The sequence below is a fragment of the Manis javanica genome, chromosome 9, assembly GCF_040802235.1.
Source record: "Manis javanica isolate MJ-LG chromosome 9, MJ_LKY, whole genome shotgun sequence".
Taxonomy (NCBI): Eukaryota; Metazoa; Chordata; class Mammalia; order Pholidota; family Manidae; genus Manis; species Manis javanica.
Genome location: NC_133164.1, coordinates 82,123,374 through 82,149,958, shown reverse-complemented (window position 1 = coordinate 82,149,958; position 26,585 = coordinate 82,123,374). Strand labels below are relative to the sequence as shown.

Below are 26,585 nucleotides of genomic sequence, written 5' to 3'. Positions count from 1 at the left end.
AACTAACACTATTGCCAAATGAGTGTCCTACCTGGACAAATCATAATTTCAAAGAGGTGTGTGTGGCTCATGGCCAAGCAGCTGAGAAGAAACACTGGCAATGTGCTTGAGGAGGAAGCTGAGTCAAAAGATGGCATTGGTTTGTTTTATTTTACTTGTTTCTTTAGGCTGGGGGACACCTGAACTAGAGTCATTTGGAGAAGAGATATTCAGACAGAAGCTGCCTTGAGTGGAGAAGACCTGGAATCATCATCTTAGGGGACAGTAAAACATTCACCGAGATGGGGAGGGTGGAAATCAGTCAGGGCTGGGGGGGTACATGCTGTCCTTGATCTGACCATCAACACAGGCTCTCCAGTACCCTAATATGAAGAAATAGATAGCTCACAACTCCAGGCAGGAGGAGCCACAGGCAAGATCACCAAGCTGAAATCCAACTCTTAAATAAAAACATGTAGAAATAACAGGTATGAGGGCAAAATGATAAAACCAAAAAATGTTTCAGAGGAACATTTTGCTAAAACGAGTAGAAAAAAAAATTAATTTACTAATATTTGTATAGTCCCTCTTTTACCATTTACATATAGTCTTAATGTTAAAGCCCTCTTACTGGTGAGTCCAGGATACACGTTTGATGATACCTGCAGAAGTTCCAACGGCAGTGAGAAAAGTCAGCATCTGAGATGGCAAAGTAACTCATCTAGTGTGCCGGCTCTGTTCCAGGACAGGCCCATGCTGTCAGGAAAGCTTCTTATGACCCCTAAGGCTGTAATGTAACTGGAGCCCCAAAGACTGGAAGTGTCTTCTAGAATTCATGAATCCTAAGAAATTCATGCGATGTAAATATGAAATACAAGTGACTTTTGTCTTGTTGCACTGATATGTGGCTTACGTGAGATGTGTGCCCTTCTTGGGCATGAGTATAGGAAAAAATGTTAATGTACATCAGAATGTAATCTGACCATGTGCCATATGATTGAAATGGTAATGTGTAAAGAAAACAAAGCTAATCACTTTTTCACATACATGTTAAGAACTTCATAATATCATGAAAATAAGTGTAAAACGCAGACAGCTTAGTATGATTTTAATCAGCAGAATCACATTTACTCATAGAAGCACCTCTAGTTCAATGATTATACTCTTATTTTCTATTACCAATCATAAGAAAACTGACCCCAACTGAAGACATACTAACAGCCACATATTTTCACTTACTCATTTAATGCTTGTGACAATATTCTACATAATTACTATCATCCCTATTTAACAAAAAAATTAACCCTTAACCCTACTTCTTTAACCTTTTAAATTTTACATAATTTCCTAGGGACACAAAAGTGATCAGTGATGGACCAGGCCAAGTGAAACCCAGGCATGACTCTTTGCTTTATGCAAAGCCTTCTCCAGATGTTAGTACTATTTATTTAATGTATTATCTTTCCAAACTAAACATTTACCAGACAACAGCCAGTAAACTGGAAGGTCACTGAGATAAGATTCCTTAAGACAGCTATCTCAAAATGTGGTCTAGGGACCACTGTATCAGAATCCACTGAATTACTTCTTGAATATACAGATGCCTGGACCCAGATCCACAGCTATTCAATGAGAACTGTGGATGGGTCCCCAGAAATCGCTTTTTCACAAATTCCCCAGGGTAATCCTGTTGCATATGAAAATTTGAAAATCTAAAACCATTGTGGCTGTCTTTGTAAATCTCTATGATTGTGAATAGGAGTTTCAAACTTGACAAAATTCTGTATTCTCCTTGAGGGCCATCTTTTGTATTATGGAGTTCATGGTGGAATGTCACAAAATTACATACTCCCCTTGAGGACTCTGGAGACTCATAATTCCTAATGTTTTCCCCTAAGAACAAGCCAAGTAGGCAGAACATTACCAGCTGAGACGAGGAAACATTATTATGTGCCTACTCCCATGACATACCACTCTAGATGTCTCTGAATATATAGGTCTCATTTCAACCCTGAGGTTGGCACCATCATCACCATTTCACAGCTGGGGGACTGTGCCCAGAGAATCAAGTAACCTGCACTGATACCCAGCTGAAGGTTAGCAGATGTTTCAATCTATATCTTCTCTAACTCACTGTGTTTTCTTTATTCTACAACACAGCTCCTCCCCATGAGTTACTGCTATCTAGATTTCAAGAATTAAGGAGAAAAACTTTCCAAATGTCTTGAGCAGACAAATTAGCCTACTTCTATCTTTCCATCCCTATACTTAGTCCACTAAGAGTATTCTTAAAGTTAATAAAAGCCACCACCTAATAGCACCAAGGAATGGTATGAACAAAAATAAAGAATTCTCTGTAAATGAAATTACCAAGCACTCTTATTTCTCTGTGATGTGAGTAACTCTAGATACAAATTAGGTAGAAGCAAGCAACTCCTAAGCTCTTCAAGCTCACAGACTCCATAATGCATGACCCAGCGAAGTCCAAGTATGCCCTCCGGTTAGCACCATCTCAGGATCATAAAGCTGTATTTCTCAACTATGTGAATGTAGGGAAAACAAGACTGGATTTCAAATAAGATCAGTTACTTGGAAATAAGATCAGTCTAAATCATATGCTTGTCAATAACATAAAGAGAAGCTCACATCCCTGGAGGATCTGCATGAAATCCATGAACTGAGTCTGATACTTATTAACCTTCTACTGCTAAAGACAAAGGGTAGGTTCAGAACTCGGAATAAGACCACGGGGAGCTTATTTTATTCCTATCTTTGGGAGCCTGATACCCCACAACCTCTAAGTATCCCAGACTCTGAAGTGTTTGACTCTAAACTCAAAAGTCTAGTTCAGTTATAGGCTGTGAAGTCTGCTGCCCCTTGGGGCGTGCCAGGACACATGTGGAAAGATGGAAGAGTCAGGGGAGGGACAGGACATCACAAGAACACCTGGGGTCTCAAGATTAAGACTGAGTTGGGGGAGGTCAGCTCTCTGTGAAGAGACTCTGCATTAAGGTTTGAATAAGGAAATCAGGAAATATATAGCTAAAGGCTGGTTGTTTTTGTTATAATTAGGTATCTTATCATTAGATAAAACTACCATTAGAGGTTTCAATTTTGCTTAATGTTGTGTTGCACCAAAGCCCTCTGATTTGTGTGCTATCAGACAAGGATGAAAAGTGTAGGCAGCCAGTAGGAGGAGCAGGAGGAGCTGGATGACACAGGGCTTCAAATAATCAGCGTCATTAAGGTAATGATCCTTTACCAGTATTGTACAGAACCCAAAGAAAATATTTATTTCCCGTAGATATAGATTTCTATGCATGAAAAAGCTTCCCAGAACATATTTTTACAGAAAAAAGAAATGACTACATATTAATATTTAAGCTGGAAGACTATTCATGTAAAATAGTATGTAGCTATCTATGAATCTATACATAGGAAAAATAAAGCTAGTGTTATTTACTAGGCACCTGTTGATATATATGAACTATGTTCAGTGCTTTGAATGTTGTATCATTCAATCCTCATATTCCTGAGATGTAAACATAACCATTATATAAATTAGCACCCAGACTCAAGGACAGACTTACCATGTCACACAACAATTAAATAAGAACAGTGAGACCGGGAGTCCAACCCAGGTCTGTCTGATTCCAAGACCCACTATGGATTCAGGTTGGTGGCTTAGAAGGATCTTTGCCAAAAATATTAATAGTAGCTATTGCTAAATGATGAGATTTCTTTTTTGTTTCTCAGTTACTTTTAGAGTGTATTTTACAGTTACCATGCATAATTTTTAATATCTGAAATAATAAAGATGTTTTAATTGGAAGGATAAATAAAAAGCAAGAAAATCTCCCCATCTTCGATAAATCTAATTTTTCACTCCAAATAGCCCAAAAGAAATATTTAATCTCCAACTAAATGATAAAAAATGGGGTGAGTTGCCAAAATACCAAACACAGAGAAGAAAAATAATTGCAATTTCTGAAAAGTGTTGGATTGGTCTATTAACAAAAGACCATCTGTCTCCAGACTTCTATTCTTCCAATCAACTTATATTTATGACTAGATATAACCTTTTCTTCCTTGCTCAACTACCTTCAGTGGCTCCCCACTACCCAGCAGAGTCCAAAATATCCCTTAGTCTCATATACAAAAACTTTCCATAATCAGGCCCCACACTCCCACCTTAGATCCATCTCCTACTACTCCCCAATGAAAGGTTATATTCCAGCGACATTTAGGCCAATTAGCTTCTGGAATGTCCTATCTGGAATGACTTCTCAATAACTAATCTCTAACAAGGACCAAAATGAAAAATGAAGACCACTTAATTGATTTTTTCCTTTTTTAAAGGAAGACAGATAAGAAACATAATTACTAACTAGCATAAGTCATGTAAATAAGCACTGAACATTAAAGCATTTTTTAAAAAACATGCATAGCCAAATGATAAATCAAATTTCATAAAATCCATGATAGCATTAATTGTAAAAGATAACATGTCATGTAGCATTCTGCCAATTAAGCTATGACACATTTATTGGAATTTTTATTTTTTAATTAAAGAACTCTTTAAGGTTTCTTAAGGCATTCTATGCACACAGAAATATAATTAAAAACAAATTGACCAGGGTATTTCTAAAAATTCTTCACTCAGAATCCAAACCTTTTGAATTACATGCTGACTCAATTATTGCCTATGCTTTTCCACACAATACCATCTTCTGTGTATGTTCACTGGTGATGCACCATTTCACATGACTGCCATTACTATCTCCAAGATTTTCTTCCAGTCAGCTGACATCCAGGCTCTAATTTTTGATGCATGTTACCAACCAATGCGTTAATTTGCCTTTTTCTTTGCCACAGGGCTGACAGCAGTTGTTCAGACATATCCCAATTTCAGACGTGTTAAAATGTGAAAATATAAGTTTGGTTTTAGAAATGCTGGAATTTGGGACCTGAAAGAAATATGCAGAAACTCACTGTTTGAGAATGTAGACACTGTATGAAAATGACCAAAGAAGAAGGATCTACAACAGAAAATAGTTTTTGTCCTTTTTGTTCAACATCAGGATCAATGTCATCAGCCAGCCCAAATCCATTTTCAGCTTTTGTCACACTCCAATCTGTCCCCTCTCTTCCTCTTCTGAGTATTCTCTCTCTACTGGTGTCCTCCAGGACACCAATTAGAGCTGGCAGGAAAGGCAGTGAGCTGCCTGCAGATCTTCCCTTAAAGAAGCCATTCTTTTTTTTCTTGGTACCTGCAGTATTCTCTCTTCTCTGCTATGGGAAAATCTCCAGAACCTACAAATTTGAGCTATGGACCAAGTAGCAAGCTTGCTATGAAGAGGATCATGCCATTAAAAATAATGACTGCTTCCAGGAATCCAGTAGTTCTCACTTTTAAATAAACCAGCAATGTTTTTTAAGCCTTTTCAAATATTTTTTTGTAGTGAAACATAAGTCATAAGTGGCCTCAGTTTTTATTCAGTTGCATAAATATTGACTCAATGCTTTAAGTGTTTAGACCTGCACTGCTTTAGGGATGAAATTCCCAGAGAAGTATCTACTCACATCAAGCATGCACTCAGTGCAACTGGAGAGAAAAATAAACACACAGAGGCAAGTTAAATGTTGCATTTGTTTTCTAGGTCTGATATAAACCTTTCTGCTTTTTTTTTCCCTTTTGTTTTTTAGGTTTGTAAGGAAGGAACATAATAAGAACAATGTACCAAAATGCCAGCAATCTAAAAATTAAGTTGTCAGCTTTTTCTCTGTACTGCAAATTACAAAAGAATCACGGGCTTGGTGCTAATAGAAGCTTACGACTGTAAAGTGTGCAATTTAACCAATCATCACAGGGTCTAAAACTGCAGTACCAAAGACATTTCAACCAAGTGATCTGCAGTTCCGTAATTTCAACTTCTGCACTTGTGTCATTCTTCCTATTATTTTTCTTCCCCTTGCTTTGGAAATGTGTTCTGCAATAGCCACACAGTGAAGTAAGAACTGTCCAGAGCTCCCTGGTGCTCTTTTGGGAGTGTATATACCTAATGCACTCACAAAAGATGACAGTCATCTTTTACCAAGGAGGTATAGATAAGATGATGAACTTGTGCAGCTGTTTTGTAGTTCTTCATTTCTTTATGCTCACATCACATTAAATTCAGAAAACAAAACATGAAATGTACTTTACAGTTTCAAAATTTTAGACTTCCTTTATAATGTATTCAATACTAATTTGGATGTAATGAAACACATCTGTAATTATCATTCTAAGTTAGGATTAAAATGCTCAATTATCAAAGAGTTTGCAGATAAAACAAAAACTTACATGGAAACCAATCACCCCAATTCCCTGCAGATATCTTCTATACTTGTGAAATCCCTACCTTTTTCCATTTTTTCCAATTTCCAGCTGTAACCACATCACTTAAAAATAAATCAGAAAGAACACAGCCTACTTAGAAAATAAACTGTCTTTATAGACACCACATCCTTTTAAAAGACAACACTAATAAGCTAAACCAAGAATTTAGCAAGTGTTATTTTCGTACACAGAACCGTAATAAATATATTGACTATGCATAAATAAAAATATATATTCTTGTTCTTTAGATAATTTTTTAAATGGCCTTTTTTAAAGATTTCAGTATTTTCCTCAATTAAAGGAATAACTAAAGATTTCTACTATTTCATAAAAAAAACAATTTCTTCTTCTGTGACCTATAAAACACACTTTCCCATACAGTCTTGCATTCACATCTACCTTCTAATCTCCAGACCATACCTTATGGTGCAGCTCAACGTAAGAAAGAAGAGTCTCATTCATTTACCAGTCAGTTGAAGCCAGCAAAATCTTCAGACCGTCTGGTTTTGCCTGCCCCACCCTTATTTCCTTTGAGCCATAGTGATGTCACAACACCAGGCAGGGCACTGACTTCATTGCTTTGGTCCCAGCTTCTGAGCACACAGTTCTTGGCAGCGAAGGCAAATCAAATGACAAGTGAACCCTCCAGGAGTGTCTGATGAATTCCCAACAAATTAGCAGCTAACTAGCCTTTTGAAAGGAATAGATGTGGTAATTGCACCACTAAAGATCTCTCTAAGTGAAATGGTGCTAAAGATAAATCTAATTCATGGTTTTCAATAGTAAATCTATATTCCATAACACGGGCATTCATAGGAAAACTGGTTGGACACTTGGAAGAGACTGTGGGAACTAAAGATGACCAGTGTACAGCAGTGCACCTAAGAAATCTCTTCTCTTCATCATAGTCAAATTCTCACAAAAAGATGTATTTTTCAGTATACTCTTGGGGTTCTATTTTACTGGAGAGGTCATGAATTCTATTTTGTAAGTTTTAAGATTTTTTTTAAAGCACTAACTAAAAGATGAACATGTATTTGTACAACATCGAAGAAAATATCTCAGACTACAAATCCCTGCCATCCTTAATCCAACATATGGTAAATCCAGACAGGATTCACAAAATAATGATACTATCACATGTCTCAGTACATGAAGGGTTGCCCCTCTTCTACCGTGGCCCCTTAATGCATTTGACAATTTTTTAAAACCAGTGTACACATAAAATAGCATCTAATCAGGTTTAAAAAAAAAATCCCTGATCTATTTCAACATAATTTAGTTGACCAAAGTCTAAGCAATGAACAAGAATTGACAAAAACTGCTTTTGACTTAAATCACACTCATGCATAAGAAATGACTTTAAAATTAAATGTAAAAATTTCAGAGACACTGACCTTTGACCTCTATCACCTCAATCCTTCACCTAAGAGGGGTCCACAAATTAAATAAGGCCCACTCTCGCTCCTTTTTGTTACTGGTCATTTACAAAACATGTTCTATTTTGCAAAAAACTATTTGCCTTTAGTGCATGAGTAGATCTATGCAGGAACTTGTGCATCTGGTATTTTGCTTTTCTAAACCATCAGAAAATCATGAAGTAAACATGACACTATTTAGTATTCAGCTATTTTATTTTCATCGATGCCTTCTGAAATTAACAAATTAAAGTTATGCTTCTCAACTTAGCACTTATTTCCTCTCACAATCACTTTGTTACTCCATCTAAAGTTTTAAAAGTCTGACAAAACAAACATGCATTTTTTAAAAAGCCTTGTCTGAACCAAGATATAAATCACCCCTCATTCCCTTAAGTTCACTCTAGCCCGATGCACTTGCTCCCTTACTCAGTAGGGCTTTTCTGCTTAATTTGCTCTAATTGGTGCCAAGTCCAGGGTTCCCAGATAAACGTAGAGGTTTATCAGTTTCACTTCCTTGAGACTAAAAATTAGTGTAAAATTCAACAAGAACATTTTCAGCCTTGGGTGATGGCTCTTCTGCCAAGGAATTCCAGGGAAAACGAAGGGAAACTCCAACACATCTGGCCGCCTCAACCTCAAATGGGTCCCCAAAAAGGACCGCCATGGTATCTGCATAAGCAGTTCCCCAAGACTAACGTAAAAGAGCTGAAACACCAACTCAAAACACGTTAATGGGGGCACCGCATTAGCAGGACTGCCCGGCCCTCTCAGGACTTCCCAGCCCAGCCTCCACACGTATTTCATACCACATGTTTTCTTTATCAACCATTCTTTCCAAGTTTAACCCTACGCTGCAACGGGAGGAGAAAAACCCCGAAAATTTTGCATCTGTAAATGTAAAAACCGAGAAGGAAAAACTGCTCTCGCCCGCAAAGGACCACAGCTACAATTTACGAGATAACCACACCCACCGCATTGCAGAAGCAGTGAACTTGGCTGGGGGCGGAGGGGAGAGGGGACGGGGGAGGGGCAGGAGGGCTACCGGAGCGGGACGCCGAGGAAGCGAGCCCCGCGGCCGGAGGCGGGCCGCAGCCGCACGCCGCCGGCCGAGCCCACCACTCCGGCGGTCCAAGGCCCGGCCTCCCCGCCCCCGGTCGCCGCAGAGCCGCCCCGCAGACCCCTCCCGAGGCCGCGGGGCCGCGCGGCGCCAGGTGAGCGGCGCCGCTCCCGGCTCGTGGCCGCGTCCCCGGCCAGCCCGCGCTCGCGCTGCCGCGCAGGGGCGCCGGGGGCGGAGGCAAGGCCAGCCCCGCAGGTGCCGGGCGAGGGCAACCTGGGGGGACGCTCCCTCCGCCTGCCCCGCGGCCGTCTGGGGTACGCTGCCCCAGTTCGAGGAGGGAGACAAGTTACATAAAAGCGGCCGGTACGCCGCCGAGCGGTGATGCTTCGTGCCCAGCGCACCTTCCGGCCCCGCGCCCGCCGCCCGGGACCAGCCGCCGCCGCGCGCTGGGCGCAGGGTTTTTATCCGCCGGCCGGCAGGCCACCCGCCCTGGGCGGCGCCGCAGTGTCGCCCCCGGTTCCCGCCCCTCCACGCTCCCCGACCCCAATGGGTAACTTAAAACATGGCGCCCCGAGCCGGCGGGGGTGGGGGAAGGTGTTCAGCAAACTGATGGAGAAGAGACGCGGGGACCTTGTCGCCCCTCCCGGCGAGAGCTCCGACGCCCCCCAGGCCCGAGGCCGGTGCTCAGGCTCTGCGCGACGGCCGGAGGCTGCAGCGCGGCGGGAGGAGAGCGGGTCCCCGGGCGCGGACGCGGCGTACCGGCCTGGCTCGGGCGGGCGGGGCTCCCAGCGGGCGGACTGGGGTCGGGCCCGGCCGGGCTCGGGGCTCCCGCGAATCGGGCGGCCGTGCGGCCCCGGAGCCACGCGTCAGCAGGCAGCCAGGCGCGCCTCGCCCCCGGCCTCCGGCTCTTCCCCTCACCTAGCAATCGGAGACCCCCCTGGGGACCCCGCTCGGGCAGGCAGAAAAGTTACCTGGGCTGGGCGGGGGCCCGCGCGCCGCGGCGTGGGGACGAGGCCGGGGCTGGCGGCTGGTCGCGGTGCGCAGGAGGCTCGGGCGTGGGGAGGAAACCGCAGACGCGGGCTGCTCGCCGCGCTCCCCGCCCCCCTTTGCAGGAGCCACCGAGGCCCCGCGGAGCTGCGGCGGGGGCACACGCCCAGAGCCGGCGCAGAGAAGCCAACCTCGCCCTGACTTCGCCTCCCCGCGCGGGGGAGGGGGCCGCCGCAGTACTTCAGGACAGTTCCATGGCAGCAGCTTTCTCCATCCCGGCGCAGGGTCACGCTCGGGGACAACGCCTCGAGACAGTTGCCAACAGCGTTTTAGCCTTTGGATTTCCACGCACATTATGGCCGGGCTCTCTGTCCGCTCCTCAGCCCACCCAACACCCGCTGTGGGAGGGGGGATGGTGTGCCTGGCCTTCAGGTGAGTTATTTATTGGCTTAGGGACTGCAGTCATTTTTTTCTTCTTCTTTAAGGAAAATAATTCGACTTGGCGGTGTCTTGCACAGGGTGGGTACTCCAGAAATATCAAGTTAATAGAGCAGACCTAGATTAAAGGTTGAGGTGAGAGGTTGATCAGTGATCAGCACCTGCCCGCTATCTGCCCACTCCCCACCACAAAGTCCACGATAACAGGTGGTCTTCTAAGCCTGCCTGCCTGACAGGAAAGTCATTATTGATAGCACTTTCTTCTGAGATGAAGAGGAGGGGGGCGCACACTCTGAGGTGCAGGTGGAAGAATCATTCCTGGGCATTCCGCAATATCTACACTCTAACCAAGTAACAGAGGCATACTTATTAAAATGCTTAAGGTCCTCCCCAAATACCCCTAGTCACCTTTCCAGGAGCTCACCGACTCAGGGAAGGAAAAACGGGTTCATAAAAACATTGCCTTAACTATTGGATGTCAAAGATGTGATGCAGAATAACAGCCTGTGGCACAGATTAGTGGCCTGGTGTGTCAGGGAAGCCTCTGGAGGCAGGGAGACTAGGCCTGGGAAAATGGCGATAGAAAGGGGGAGGGAGTGTTTTTTCAGATTGCATGGGAGAGAAGGTGGGAAAATTATGCTACATAGTTTATGGACCTGTATTCTATAGATGTGCAGCTTTGGAAGTTTGGAGTGGGAAAATGTGATGTACGTCATGTTATAGGAAAAACAGTCTGGTGACACGGTGAAGACTAGAATGAATGAGCAAAAACCAGGAGCTGGTAGGAAGTGACCATGGCATTGTATCAAGTGCCAGAGGAAGCAAGGACCTGTCTTTCAAGTGACAGGTAAAGGTGATAGTTCAAATACTGAAGTGTTTATAGATTACCTGTATTAGCTTTCTATTGGGGCCACATTAGTGTTAGAGACATATTTACACATGTATATGGCTGTGTGGATTGCCTTAAAAGATACATGACTGAAATGATTTTTTTCCTCACTTTTGTGTGTGCGCTAAAACACTTTCCTTTAAAAGTGGACTTGAACAAATTGTATTGTTTACAACAAACACTAAATTGGCATCATTCCAGACACAGATGGTTTCAAATTTTCATTCATTTTATTGCCATATTTTTGCTTTTTTTTTTCTAATTGAAAGCAAATTGTTTTCTCCCTGATTCATAAATCTTAACCTTTGAGGTGATGGAGAAAATCAGCAATAGTGCATGAATGTTTATTTTATTGTGAGAAAATGTTAGAATATTATTATTTTTGGAAAGTTAGAAATATCTGGGTATTTATCCTATTATTCCACGCATTCAAAATTTGGAGTAAAAACCATACTGCTTTATGGTTTAATAGTAAATCTGGGAAACAGTTACTATGAAACCCTTTGAGCTTGACTAAGGCGCTGTTATGCTTTTTTGTTTTTCCTCACATAGATACAGAGATACAGAAATGTTAAACAGAAACTCAAAAGCAGCACATAGCTCTGCCAGTAACTTCTCTAATAAACTGCCTTCCTTCTACCTTGTTAGTATCATTCAGGAACCCCTCTTAGCCATCTCTGTCTCCCCACAGTGCCTCCCTGAGTACATTGCAAGCCAAGTCCTGAATTTTTGCTAAATGAATGGATGTCAGATAATAAACTTCATTGTCACCTTACTTTGAGAGTTCAGTTTCCTCACATATAAAATAAAGGACCGTTTCAAAAATTCCTTATCTTCCCCAAATACTAGGGTTCCATAAAATAAAAAATATTATCCCATCTTAATACCTGCTGAGTAAAAGCAATAATGAAAAACCTATTTAGCTCTCATCAGGAAATGAAATAATGAGCTCTTCCACATGGAAAGCAGAAGTAACAAAATAAAGTCAAAAGCAAGGTGCTAATAATACCACTGAAGTTGGGTTTGCTTTCTGTCATGAAAGACTAACGTCTCCCTGCATCCTTCTCACTGCCAAAAATAAAGTTTTCTGTGCCCCCACTGAATTCTTTCTTCTTCTCAGTGTAAAACCCCTCATGGTGCTTTTTCAGTAAGTTACAGAAACACAGTTCTTGGGTCGGAAGAATGCCTTTCACACAGTTCCAGAGTTCATTCAGGTTTGGCATGAGAACTCAGTCCATCAGATTTCTGGTCACTGAAAGACAACAAGCCATGGTACGGCAAAGAGGGGTGCAGTCAACTTCAGGAAGCAGGTGTGTGGAAACAGTCCAAACTGATGGCAGAATTCTCCACACAGCTCCATCCACCCACAAGTGTCCAAAGCATACCGACTCATTGATACTCACTGGTACTCTGCTGTCTGAAAAACAATGGTAACTCCCACCTGATAAGCAAGGCCAGGCCAGGATTTGCAGATTGAATTACAGCCATATTGATAGCTTCGCCAAGACTCCAAAAAGAAATGGTGGTGAATCTGTCTAGAGACCCCATTGGAACTTTGCTCCCAGCGTGAGGATTGGTAATACTGAAGCTTAACCAGACTCTGCAAATGTGGTTACTCTCACAGGCATGCAACAGTCATCTGCCCTCTGATAGTTCTAGTCTACCCTTACATAAAGTGTTGTGATATTTTTTAATCTCTATTTTCTTCAGTCCTTTAAGTTGACTGTTTCTCAACATAAGTAAACAGTAAAATATTAACAATTCTTGCAGTAACTAGTTGAGGCTTACTTTATGCCCAGGATAATGTCAGGCACCTGAATTGCATATCAAGTCCTTGAAACCAGGACACAAAGCCTTCTGTCTCCACATTACCAGGGACCATAAATAAGAGAAATATGGGGATGAATGCATAATTCAAAAGCAACAAGCTTATTCTCCTGAAATAAAAAAATCATTTAAGAGTTTCTATGTTTTAAGAATAGTGTCATGTTTACAGCACATTAAGGCATCCAGATGCTGTCTTCTTTCCAGGTTTGTATACATTACTTTAGGGGTCTGATGCAAAACAAAATAAAAAGCCATCAATAACTACAAGTGCAGCATAAAATGCACAAAATATGTACTTATGAGAGGAAGCCTGTCTTAGATGGCCTAAAACATTAAAAAAATATATTTCCTATTCATCAGAATTCCATATTTGCCTTTTTTCTCTATACTTTTGTAAAAATAGTCATAAAAGTGGGGCCAATACATACTATGTAAGTTTCACTGTATTCAAATTTGTCCTTATTAAATTTTTTTACCTTCTCTTATTTAATTTTAGAAATAAATCTCAGCACTTTTAAGTAGAATAATTACTAACAAAATGTTTAGGGTTCTTGTAATCTTAAGTTCTTTATAAAGCTTAAATGCTCAATTCTATTCTCCCATTATGTAAAAATAAAATCCATTAAGAATATTTTATATTTGGGTATTTTCCACTTAATGACAAAATATAAAGAATGAAAGTTGGTAATCTGTAATATTAATTAATTCAACTCCCAAGCTATTTACCATCTATGACCACATTGGTATCCCACACAGATGACCACTACTGGAGTATGCCAAGACACTTAGCTTTTTTTATTTTTGACACAAATCAAAATGTTTAATTTCTGTATTTCACTCTCAAGTCATTATGAACCACAATGATGACAATTAAGAGATACAAGATCACAGAAGAGAAAATATGCAAATAGTAGTACACTTAACATTTTAATCACTCTCCCCCAAAAATACATAAAACAAATGCCAGCAAGCTCCTCAGTCTTCAAAGTTGTAAATAATCCTAACCAGCTATTATATTTTGCTCTAACATCAATCAACAGGAACTGCAAAGAAAACATAGGGTAATAAGACACATTCAAGTGTCTCGTTCACTAACTTGTTGACTCTCTTCAGGTTTATGTTCTCCTTTTTAGGCAAACATGCCATAGATAACATTATAAGCTAAGAAACGTACAGCCATAACTATCCCAAGAAAAATCTCACAATTGCTTCCTAATTTGATTCCTCTTTTCCAACACTTTTCCTCTTGTCCAGTTGCCTCCCTATGCATACTTAACCTGTGGGTACAACCTGAAAATGTGATTTCATTCTAGTTCATAGCTTCCAGAATGTTCTGTGAATCAGTGAAAACATCATCTAGAATATCTGTGTCTCTTGAAATAAATCTGATGTTCAATAGGTCAAAGCCACTTTAAAGAAAGCTTCTGCTATTGACTTTCCTGTTTAAGATATTTGTCAGGAACTTGGAACATCCCAGGCAAGCTTACTTGCAGAGGGTACAGATATAAGAAGGATGCCAGAATTTCTCAATCTGGGTTGTTTGTGAAGAGTTTAAGGTTTTATATTTCTGTGCCAACAATAATCTTGGAAAGTCATAAAAGTATTCACACTATATCAGAATCACTCAGAGTGCTTGTTAATAAGCACAGATTTGTGGGTCCAACCCCAGACTAAGCAAACCAGAACCTCTGGGGTGGGATCCAGAGAGCAGGTACTTTTAACAAGCTCCCCAGGTGATTAAAAATCACACTCAATTTTGAGAAACACTCACCCAGGTGACTAGTCTACAACAATAATCCCACAGGAGACAGAGTTGGTTGTACTATTCAGACATGTTTCATAGAAGTGGTAACAGAGAAAAGTTGTGAGAGGACAGCCTCGTTCAACCATACAGGTAAGCTGACTGAAAGGAAGCCTGCACCTCAAGTCAGCATGTACTTGGCCAGAAGAGTTATTGCTTGGATCCTGTCCTTGTATGCATCAATTTGCAACGGAGTTCATTAGCAGTAAGTATAGTAATAAATAACAATGAGAGATTGTTCTGTACCCAATTCCAGCAATAATTGGATTAGATGCCCAATTATTGAAGACTGCAATAACACTACAACTCTGACCTTAATTTCCAAGTGCACAAAACATTTTACAAGGTTGTCAAGGGATGTCTCATTAAAATGAGAAATGGAGAACTAATTGCTGGCAGTTTGGTTAAGTTTGAATTTGACTATCCCAAACCCAGAAAATAGAGACTTCAAATTATGAATACCTTTTGGTATAACATACATACCCAAACAGCTCCTGTGCTGATCAGTGAAAACTAATGAACCAAATTAAATCAATTGACTAGAGGCTCTATCTTTCTACAGCTAAGCACAGCATATGAGGAGTTCTGTTTCAGAAAAATAATATTATTAATTCCATTAAATTAAAATGTTGTTAATTTTATTGTATGGGTCTTATTTTTTATATCAATTTATATCAGAATCACTCAGAGTGCTTGTTAATGCAGATTTATGGGTCCAACCCCAGACTAAGCAAACCAGAACCTCTGGGGTGGGATCCAGAGAGCAGGTACTTTTAACAAGCCCCCCAGGTGATTAAAAATCACACTCAATTTTGAGAAACACTCACCCAGGTTTCAATATAAAAATCTTTTGATTTTATAATTGATGAGGCCTATAAGCATGAGAAATTTAAGCCTAGTTTTACTTCTTCATGGTAATGAACAAAAATAACACAACATGCGGGGAACATCAGAAATGTTTTCTTTCCTTACAGGGATTTTGTTAAAGAGTGAGATTTCACCTCAACAAAAGAGGACTGCTGTCCTGCTATAGACCAGGCTGTCTTATACATAGTGGGTGCCCCAGCTAGAATGTACAAGGAGATACCAGATGGCATCTGTCCATTATCTCCCAAAGGAGAGTCCTCTGTCAAGTGGACACTTAGGCAAGATCATATTTCAAGTCCTGTCCAACTTAGATCAAATTGTTTTCTAAGTGTTTGCCACAATGAACTGGGGCTTGTCGATGGTTCTTCACTGTTGAAGTATTAATTCAAACGCTGACTTCATTAAGCTATACCAATAGATGTATTTACATGTTATTGAATAGCCTTCATAACTTCTCCATTAGGTTGAGATTCATTTGCCGTTAGCATAATGCTTTTTCTCCATAAAATGAAGCCAACATCTACCACCCTTTGCTTTCACACACCTTCTCTGATCCTTCAGCTCTTATCTCCTTGTCCTACGTAGGCTAGTCAGACCTTTCTTTACCTCTGAGTCGGGTATTACTGAGTTGCCTTTGGTGGCTGAAATTGTTTGAGTCAAGGTATAAAGATTCTGAATGGGAAACCATTATACTTCCAAGCCTCTTCCTAAAGTTTTCCCAGGTGTTTCAATACCCAATTCCAAATTACTCCACTGTTTTAACAAAATCAGGCAGGCATACACTTACTTTATTAATACATGCTCATGAATGCCATCATGGTTGAAACACAGGGAACTAGATGATGCCATAAAATCATAATTCATTATCATGGGTAGGTAGTAGATACATGTGGACTTATTGTAATTCTCCCTACTTTGTGTACATTTGAAATTGTTCATCATAAAAAGCTTATGTTAAAGAATAATTTTAAAATAGTGATTTTTGAGGTCTACCCCAAACCAATTGGATCAGAACTTCTGGGGAGTAAAGCCCAGGTATCAGTATTTTTTTAAATGCCCCAAGTAATTTTAATGTGTAGGCAGAATTGAGAAACTGCCATAGAAGAAGAAAAAAGCACAAAGTAAGTTGAATGCTAAGAATTCCTAAAAGGAGGATGCCATAAAAATCGATATTAATAGCAACCACCTATTCATATCTTCTAAAAATTACCTGAGGTACTAAACAGAAGCCGCTGAATTAAACACGCACATACCCATTATCCTCCACGAAACTAGTTTTGAACACGTTCGCTCTCCTTGGCAGTGCCTGCCATCAGATTTGTTGATACTCGCACTATTTCAGGGAATCCTGTTACTGTCGCTGGCTGCCCATTTCATAGTAATGTCTCAATAAAATGCTGGCATATTTAACAACAGGCATAAAGAACGCCTACACACAAAATATCATGACTAGAATTTCAACAACTCTTCAAACACCCCAAAGAGAAAAATATCATTTGTGGTTTTATTCCAAGTTCTTGTGTGATGTAGAGAAAATACATATGAGCACTTGATAATCTTGGGTGAAAAAAAAATAGAAGTTCCCAGCACATTTTGATGAAACATAAAAAATATTTGAAAAAATTAGAGGGATCTATAGGGAGTCATGTCTAAATAAATATAATCTTAACATTTTATGAATTGGAGCTTGTGAAATGTGCCTGGCGGTGTTCATCATGCACAGCTCAGGGTCACATTTATACCGAGCCAAAATTTACCGAGCATTTACCTTGTGTAAGGAACTGTTTACATGCGGCTGTTCCACAGGAATACCTCATTTCACCATCACAAAAGCCTTGTGAGATAGATTCTATGATTATCTCTATTTTACAGAAGGGGTAAATGAGGCAGAAGAAGGCTTAGCTGTGTTGAGCCAAGGTTACAGAATGATGACCAGTAGAGCCGGATTACAAACTTGGGTGGTCTGACTCCTGAGCTAGGTCTCTAACTACACAGCCAAATGTACATACGCTTGGCTAAAGCTCATGAAATCATCAATATTCCTTTTTTTTTACTTTTAAAAACAGTAATTTTACAGGACAATGGGAAAACATTGCATTAGCTATGTATGCAGAGAAGCCCTGATTTAAGGAATATCTATTTCTACCACAGTGGACATTTTAGAGAACAGGAAAAGTCCTGTGGAGTATCTAATATAGAAAGAATATTCAAGTTGTTTATAAGAAGGGACTAAAAGAGCTGACAGCAAATACTAATAGAAAAGTGATAATTATTATTAACTTATGTATCTTAGCTCTTTATTCCTCACAATTCTGTAAGGTAGGAAATCTTAAGAATCATGTTTTAGAGATGATAAAACTGAGGCCATGAAGCAGCTAAGTACTTGTCCCTGGTCACACATTTGGGAAGTAGTGGGACCAGGCAAGTTTATTTTGGCATCTGTGCTCTTACCACAATACTGAGTTGTTCCTACAGAGTTCCATATGTTCAGCTGGGCTTTCCTCTACAGAAAAGGAAATGTTAAATTTAAAAGGCTGTACCACAAATGGAATCCTTGTACACATATGTGTCTATTCTACAATGAAGGTCATTCTACTACTGTTTAGAATTTGAGAAAAAGACTAAAAGGGAATGCTTTAACCCCTTGGGATATCCTAGCTGCTCCACCTTCAAAATACTTCCAGAATCTCACCGCCCCAGAGCTAGCACTCTGGTGTAAGCCATCCCATCCTTACCTGGGTTCCTGCAACAGCCTCATCACCTTTCTCACTTCTACCATCCTGAGCCCTTTCTAGTCATTCTCCAAACAGAAGATAATTGTGATCCTCGTTAAACAAGCCAGATCACTCATGTTCAAAGCCCCCAAAGTCCTCATCATCAGCCTTCATGCCTCTGACCCCACCTTCCTGACCACACCTACCAACCGCAGGCCCCATCTAGATCCTCACCAGGCACACCCCACCCCGCTTCACTCTCTGCCATGCTAACATCCTACTTCCTTCCAGTTTGCTCACGGTCACCTTCTCAAAGAGGCCTACCCTGATGACCTTACTATAAAAACAGACCTGGCCACCCCAGCGCTCCCATCTCTGATCCTACTCTGATTTTCTTCCTTATCACCTAACATACTCATCATTTCTTGTTTACTGTGTTTATTGTCTGTTGCCTGCCATTCTCCATCTAAGTCCCACAGGGGCCAGGGTTCTGGGCTCCCATTCCCTGGGTGTCCCAGCCGCCTAGGATAGCACCAGGCATGAGGGAGGCATTCGATTCATGTTTGTTGAATGAAAGGATGAAAAAAGCAGCAGGGATTATAAAATATGAGATTGACTCAAAGAGTGATTAGAGGGATAGAAAGTATGGAATTGAAGACTTAGGATGCCCACGATTGTAATTAGACCCCAGAAGGAAGAGTTTCAGAAGGAAGAAACTAAATATAGGAGTGGTGGATATATATGATAATGGGTGCAGTTACATGTGATGTACCCCCTCCAGACCCCTGGTGGAAGTGAACTGATTTCAGTAAAATCTCCCAACCACCCTACCAGCTCCCCATCCTCACCGTGAACCACCTCAGATGGTACCAGCAGCATGCATTTCGACTACATCTTCAAAGATGAAAGGAAAATGTTAAAGCCACCCCTCCCTCGAATGCCATCGGGTCGTTCCTCAGCATCAGGATGGATGAACCCTTCTCGGGACAAAAGAAATATGACAGGATCCACATAGGATCCTTTCCTGAGCTGTACAAGCAATGGAAATGACCACTGCCATGGAAAATGCCAGATCAACCGGAGCAGAAGTGTCCAAGCTAATATTATGTTTCATATCAATGGTTGCCATAGTGATATTTATAGAGATTAAGCAATGATCAGACAGCAGATACTTTCACAAGGCTGCTAGAGGAAAAAAAGTTGCAATTCATCCTCTATCTTCATAAATCACTTTCATCCTACTTGCTCCCAATAAATGGCTCATTTTTTTTTTATTGCACTTGGTGTACCAATAAAAGATGAGTTTTAGATTCTGTAATTTCAAGCTTGAAATTTGTACTGTGTTTTTCCATTTGGTCTGCATTAAGGTTTTATTCAATGATTCACGATGCCTTTTCAAACGTCACCAGATCATTCCTTCATGTGCCACGAACGTCTCCTAACCCCTAGTCTCTCTCTCTCCACTCAGCCACCCAAGTTCTAAGGTCTCCCACCCACTGGTCACCCTCTAGGAGTTTCTATGTGTATTACTATTGTCAACTTTATGCAGCAGCCACACTTTAAACAAATTTTAGGAGACAAGATATCTTAACCACTCCCTCCACTCCCCACTCCTAGACTGCAAGCTCTAAAGACGGCAGGTATCACTTACTCATATTTTATTTTCCACTATAAGGAGAGCATGGCACATTAACTCTAAAGGGAAAAGAAAAAAAACCCCTGAAAAACCTCCAATCACTGTGTACTAGAGAGCTTAGTGAATGATACACCAGTCCCAGTCATGCAGGTTAGAAACCCTGGTGTCTTCCTGCCACCTTACTCTCTCTCTCAACCCCTTTATCAGCTCTATTACCAAGTTCTTTGCATTTTACCTTACTTTCCTGGATCTGCTCACATCTCCTCCTCCCCCTCCCATCCTGTCATGACCTCTTCTCAGGTCTCTGCTCCAGTTCCTCGGACACAAATCAGCTGTCAGAAGCTGAGAGGTAGGGTGAGGGTGTGTTCTGCTTAGGGCATCCCCATCCCACTGTTCTCAGGGTGAGCCCAGCACCCTCTAATGCAGTCTCAGTGCTTGGAGCTCTCCTGGGCTCCTGGACCACAACCCCTTCCTCTGCTCTGGTCAGGCCCAACACCTCCCCAGCTTCCCTCGCTTGGCCATATCTCATGAAGGGCCCTTGGCAGCGCAGGTCCTGTTTTCCGGCATTGCCACCACCACAGCTGCACACTGCATGTGGGGTTATTTGCTGAACTGCCATCTCCCTTCACTAGATGCAAGTCCCAACTGAAGACTAGGATTGCTTCTGCTCACACTGTGTACCCAGCTGGCACACTGCCCAGTACATGGGAGACACTCAGTGAACATTTATAATAAACAAACACCAGTGAACTGCCCTTATTGGAAATGGCATAATCCATAAAGGTTAGGCGTCTGCCTGCACGGTTGGTAATGAGGGGCTCTCTTCTTCTCAATACAAAGGAAAAAGCAAATGCACAGACCCCAAATCAACACAGCTTCTTGGATCTTGGACCCTTAAGTAAGGCTCACAGCTGACACTCTAATATTTATCTATATCATTTGCAAATAGGGACAGAGGAGGATTGAAATCTTGCCATTTTCCTGGTGGCCTGGCTGGACTAGGCACATTGGGTGCCTGAAATGTTGCCACTATGGTTAGGAAAAGGACACAACTGTCCCTCAGCTGAAAGCTTTGGCCTCTGACCTTCACTGCTGACTCACAGGTACTCTCTAGACGTCAGTAATCAATACTGTTGGAGACATTAAAGGGCAGAAAAAAAAGAGCCATCTGCACAGCCATCAGGGATGGATTGGGGGAAGCTTGGTGACACCGAGTCCCTCTGTCTGCCCCTGACCCTGCGTGGTAGTCTGAGTAGGAGGCCCCACAGGCCAGGGCTTTAACCTCAGCTGAGGCCACCTCACTTCATCTCCTATCTGCTCTCTCATTTCTAAACTGAGTGACTTAACCAGACTAAAGGACCATTGAGAGGATTAGATGAAATAACTGACATAAGAAGCAATAATAAGCTCTAAGTGCCATGCAATGCGGGGCAACAGTTACGACAGTGGCTCATGAAAATGCCTATTGGCCACTGCCCCTTGGCCAGTGCAGCCCACACGTCCCTGGGTGTCCCTCCCACTGGCTCACCTGGCTGGACTCCAAGACGCAGAAACTGAGCAAGGAGAACCAGCCCGCTTGACAGGTGAAAGAGGATGGCTCTTGACCCTTGGGAGGTGGGGTGAACTCAAAAATCTACTTCACAGAGAAGCTTGAAGCAGCAACCAGGAGCCCTTAATAGCTATTCTGCAAGGATGGCTTACACGGTTAGGTCGTGGATGGAAGGGGGTAAGTGCGGGAAATCGCTGAGATAACAGGCCTCATATTTGTCCATAAAGAACTTATATAATTAACATGTATGCTGATTCTCATATAGTTTTTCTCCAGTCTTGTAGCTATTGCTGAAAGCATTTTTAAAAGCACTTAGAAGTTCTTTCAGGATCACATGCCTCATTATTTGGGATCACTTCAAACTGCGCATGCTCATGTTGTTGAAGATGGACTGGTTTTTTTGAAGGAAACAAAATGATTCAGCAGCAGGCTAATGAATAAGTCAGCTGGGGTCAGAGCCATTGGACATTGACTAAGTAACCAACCAACCAACAAACAGAAAAACCCCCAGAACTCCTGAGTTTTAACTATAAATATATTCATCTGAGTTCTTAAAATATTTTAATATGCTAGTTTCAAGGAAGTTCAAAAAGTAGTTCCAAAAAGGTTTTGAGCACCAGAACCATCTCCACTCACAAAAAATAAATATCAGTCACTGAGTGCTTACCATCTGCCAGGTACTGTGTAAGTATTTTACCTATACTCTGTCCCTAAATCTATTATATCCACTTTATAGGTGAGCAGCAAGGTAAGTGCCCAAGATCACAACCAGGTAAATGGTAGAGCTGCACTTACCGGCATAGAGGCATTTACTTGACTGTCTCTCTATTCTCCAAGAAGACAGTGTTCCTTTGAACGAATGCACTCTAATATATTTGTTCAAAAAAATTACCATACACAGTTCAAGCTTCTTTTAATCAATGCGAAATAGAACAAATATGCAGGATTAATGGAACCTGGGACCTAAACCACTAGGAACAGGGCTTTGCAAAAGTACAGAAATCACCTATACCTAGGGGAACCATTGTGGGACCCTTTCAAATGAGAAGCAGAGATGAGCCTAATAAAAACTTGGAAATGGTTAACAGACAATGGCCTTCACATCCAGGTACCATTATACTTACGTGGGAAGTTTAAGCTGGTAGAATGTAGAATAATTTGTATTATATTTAATCACATAGAAGCCGCACAGCCTAGGTGTTAAGAGGTGGGTTTAAATTTAGCTCTGGAATCTGCTGTGTAGTAATCCTCCAAGGCTTTGGGGTCTTAGATATAAATTGGGGTGACAACATCACCCTCTTCCTGGAGTTGCTTGCGAATCAAATATGTTAAGGTCTTCCATTGTGTCTAGCACATAGTAAGCACAAGATAAATGTTAGCTATTATTATTAATATTTATATAAAATGCATTAATTTTCCCCAAGGGTGATTACCTGGGAGAGGGCACATCAGGACAACATTCATATTCTACAAGTGTCCTTAGTCTCTGATAGTGGTGCTTTAATTCAGTAAGACTACATCCACTATGAGTTTGTCGAACTTCTGGAGGATTTTCTTTGCCAGCATTACACAATGTCTGGAATTAATTGAATGATAGCTAAACTGAAAGGTTTTTAGGACCATTTCTGTATAATCCCTCAAGAAAGTGTAATTTGGCATGCACTCTTTATGAAGATGAATAAAAAATTTTTTTCCCTGTTGATGACTTTATGATCTTGAAAGTATTTGGCCACAGCTTTATTTTGAAGCTGAGGTAGCCACAGTTACTCCAAAGTTGCATATCAACAGGCTAGATGACAATGTTTTCTGCCAAGGAATGTTCTCACTATCATTGAGTCTGCACTTAACAGCCCTATTTACAAATTAATGGGGAAGGAAGTTCTTCCAGGTTTCCTAACTGAGAACACTGATTTTATGCAAAGAGAGTCAAATATGGGTATCAAAGTTACGGAGTATCTACCTTAACTATAGGAAGTTCCCACTTCTGCCATTAGAGTCTGCTTCTTCCCACCATCTTACAGCACCAGGAAGTTTATACTGGGGCTGTCTGTGTCCCAGAAGGCAAAGCTTCATAGCAGCAGTGCAAAAAATGGTGATTCAGTATAACTGAAATAACTTTATCAATACTTCAAACGTGTCATGGAGGCAATAGGCTTTTGTTCGGTTTCCTAAGAAGCCAACCACTAACAGTCATTCTACGGAAAAATGTCTTTTGAGTTTCAAGTAGACAGTCAACAAATGAATTAATGGATTTAAATGTGTATAAACTCATGGTTATTTGGTTTAATTTGAAACCCTTTTGCAGTTCCTATCAGTCATGCACACACACAACATTTACTTGGTCACCTCTCTAGAAAAACCTATGAAGACTCTACAAAATCATTGAGAGTTTAATTACTATCTCAGATTCTCTGTATGATCTAAATAAAATATTTTTCATCTACCATATAACTGACAGTTTATTTTTTAGTAAGACCAGAGAAAATTCCTTATATTACACCTATATATTACATTAGTTATCATATTTAGAATCATGCTTTTACATGCTCTAAAGTATGATCTTATTTAGCCTAATTTTATATAGCCTGTTGATTTTTCTTTTCATCTTATTTTGATCTTTGGCTCAAACACAAAGATACCATCCAGATAGGAAAATATATGTACCTATGTTGACCTTCCTCAAAAATGTTCTTTTCCCTACAAATCCTCTGGATTAGGTTGTTTTGCAACTCTGAGCTACAGAAATGCTGAAAGTAATCTAAGGTGTTTGTATAAAAGGGTGATACAAAAATGGAAACAGCACAAGAGCTGATTAAAGCTAAACATAAATGAGATGGGTTCCCTTGATTAATGGCATAGATTAATGTTGATTGTTGGGTGGAGAACATCCACAATTCCACACTAATCTAGATTCTGTAACTTTAAGAGTGAAGAACTCTTATCCTTACCTTAACATTAATTTTTAAGAAAAAGGTCCCTCAGAGAAACATTTAGAAAGACTAAACAACTTTGGCAGCACAATCTATCTGGTACAAGGAACTTTTTAATGTTAGCTTTTTCAAACTTAATTCTGTTCATAGAAGGATACAACCAGCCCATTACTAAACAAAGTCAAAGCCTCAGGTAAAGTACAAGTTCATCTAAATGGGGAAATTAAGCATGTAGTTTCTGGAGAGCACAGCAAGATGCCCTGCTGTACTATTCCGAAAGTCTACATTTGTTCGGGTACATTGATCAAGAAAGGGGAACATTTGCACATTTATTGAAAGGAAATTAAATGGCAAGCGTTGTTATGTGACTTGAATGTTACATTCCATACTTTTACATAGTAATTTCCAAGACTTTCTGTTAGGGGAAAAGAACAAAGAACTTACTATCTTCTGTGGTTTGCTTAAGGCCATACAAGGCAAATCCTTCAGAAGAAATGCCAAGCTTCGAAGGGCCAGTGAGGGACTGAATGAAATGTCCAATGAGAAATTTTAATTTTTATGTATGACACATAGTTGTAATTAATTTTAAAATCTGCTTCATCTGTTGATTCTGGAGCATCCTGTGATGCCATGAAGTCAGGAAGTGGTTTAAAAAAAAAAGTGGGGAGAGGGGCATACAGAGAGGGCACAGGAGCCAGTCTGAAAGAGCAGCTAATGGCCAAGGCTGGAACAAGTCAAGCAAAAAAATAAGGATGGTACTGGATTACAACCCAAAGAACAAAGTAAATATCCACGAGTCCATACTGCTAAAAATGACTAAATAAATAAATAAAAGGAGAAGAAGAATTCCAATGAATAATTGTAGGATAAACGAAGGAAACAGAAAAATCACCAGTACAAAAGCACAGGAATAGTTACTGTAGCCAAATCCACCCATGACTGTTAGTGGGTGAATGTCTACATTACATGGTTCCAAAGCATCTCCCCAAATCCCTTAATTACAAAAGGATATATGTTAACCCTGCAGTAGAGAAACCCAACAGCAGTACCTTAGCCAAGGGCTGTAAGTTAACATCCTTAGTGACAAATCACATAGATGCCCCAGCCCTGGACACGAGGCACCCAGAGGATTTATCACCTGGGTAGATTCCTCTCCTAAATGCATAACCTCAGTCTGACTATGGGAAAGCCTGAAACAAACCCAAATTGAGGGACACCCTACAAATGCCTTGGTGAGTTATTCTTTAAAAGTGTCAAGGCCATGGAAGGAAAGATTAGAGGAGACTAAGGTGATCCCAGTAAGTCAGCTAACAACATGCAAGGTAGGAGCTGGAGTGGATCCTGCACCAGAAGAAAGGACATTTCTGGAAAAATGGCAAAATCTGAACAAAATCCGTGGTTTAGTTAATAGTATTATCTACTAATGTCAACTTCTTAGTTTTTATCATTGTACTATGTTTATGTAAACTGTTAACCTTAGGGGTAACTGGTGTGGGATATAAAGGCACTCCTCTGTTGCCTAAAATTATGTCCAAATAAAAAGTTGACAAATAGATAAAAGATTTAAAATTTGCTTAGCCAACCTGAGTTGTATCTTGAAGAACGAACAGGAGTTAAACAATGAAAACAGGGGTCATAACTAGTTTATATAAGAGAAGAATTAGTCGTTAGGGCCTGGTTCTATCCCTCACTCAACCAATTATGTGCCTATGACCTGGGGCAGGTTACACAATCTCAGTTTCATCAACGAATAGGAGATAAGGCAGGGTACCTATCTTGCCTTAATGATGGTGATGCAGTGAAATAAGCCAAATAAACAGAGTAACATGTCTGGCATATTGAAGGAAGCCAATCAATGCTTGTGGTGGAAACGACAGTGATGACGATGAACAGCCTGTGACTGGCCATTAGTATGAATCTTCTCCCTCAATGAGGTGTGTGAAGGTATCCCATCCCCACACCTCAAAAACATTCCTTGATTTGCGAAGAGAGCCTTTGCTTTCTCTCATAACTTCTTTTTTTTTTTAACCATCCAGAGGAACTGGTAGAAACTACAGTGGAGAGAGAGAGCTCAGGTATGGATGCTACTCCACTAAGGACCAGGGGTCTTC

General features: G+C 40.9%; 1 protein-coding gene across 28 annotated transcripts in view; it reads right to left on the bottom strand.

The window, feature by feature from the left end:
• EPB41L3 (erythrocyte membrane protein band 4.1 like 3) overlaps nucleotides 1-26,585 on the bottom strand; it is a 241,908-nt gene that overhangs the window by 148,060 nt on the left and 67,263 nt on the right. For 18 of the 28 annotated variants that reach the window (XM_073212842.1, XM_073212830.1, XM_073212834.1 and 15 more), the window contains exon 1: nucleotides 9,808-10,177. The exons of 1 other annotated variant lie outside the window; for it this stretch is intronic. In XM_073212842.1, the coding sequence (XP_073068943.1) occupies nucleotides 9,808-10,177 (370 nt within the window). Of the gene's footprint in view, nucleotides 1-6,778; nucleotides 6,909-9,807; nucleotides 10,201-26,585 lie in introns of those variants that run through there. 9 more of the 28 variants (XM_073212854.1, XM_073212850.1, XM_073212849.1 and 6 more) reach the window with 8 other exon arrangements.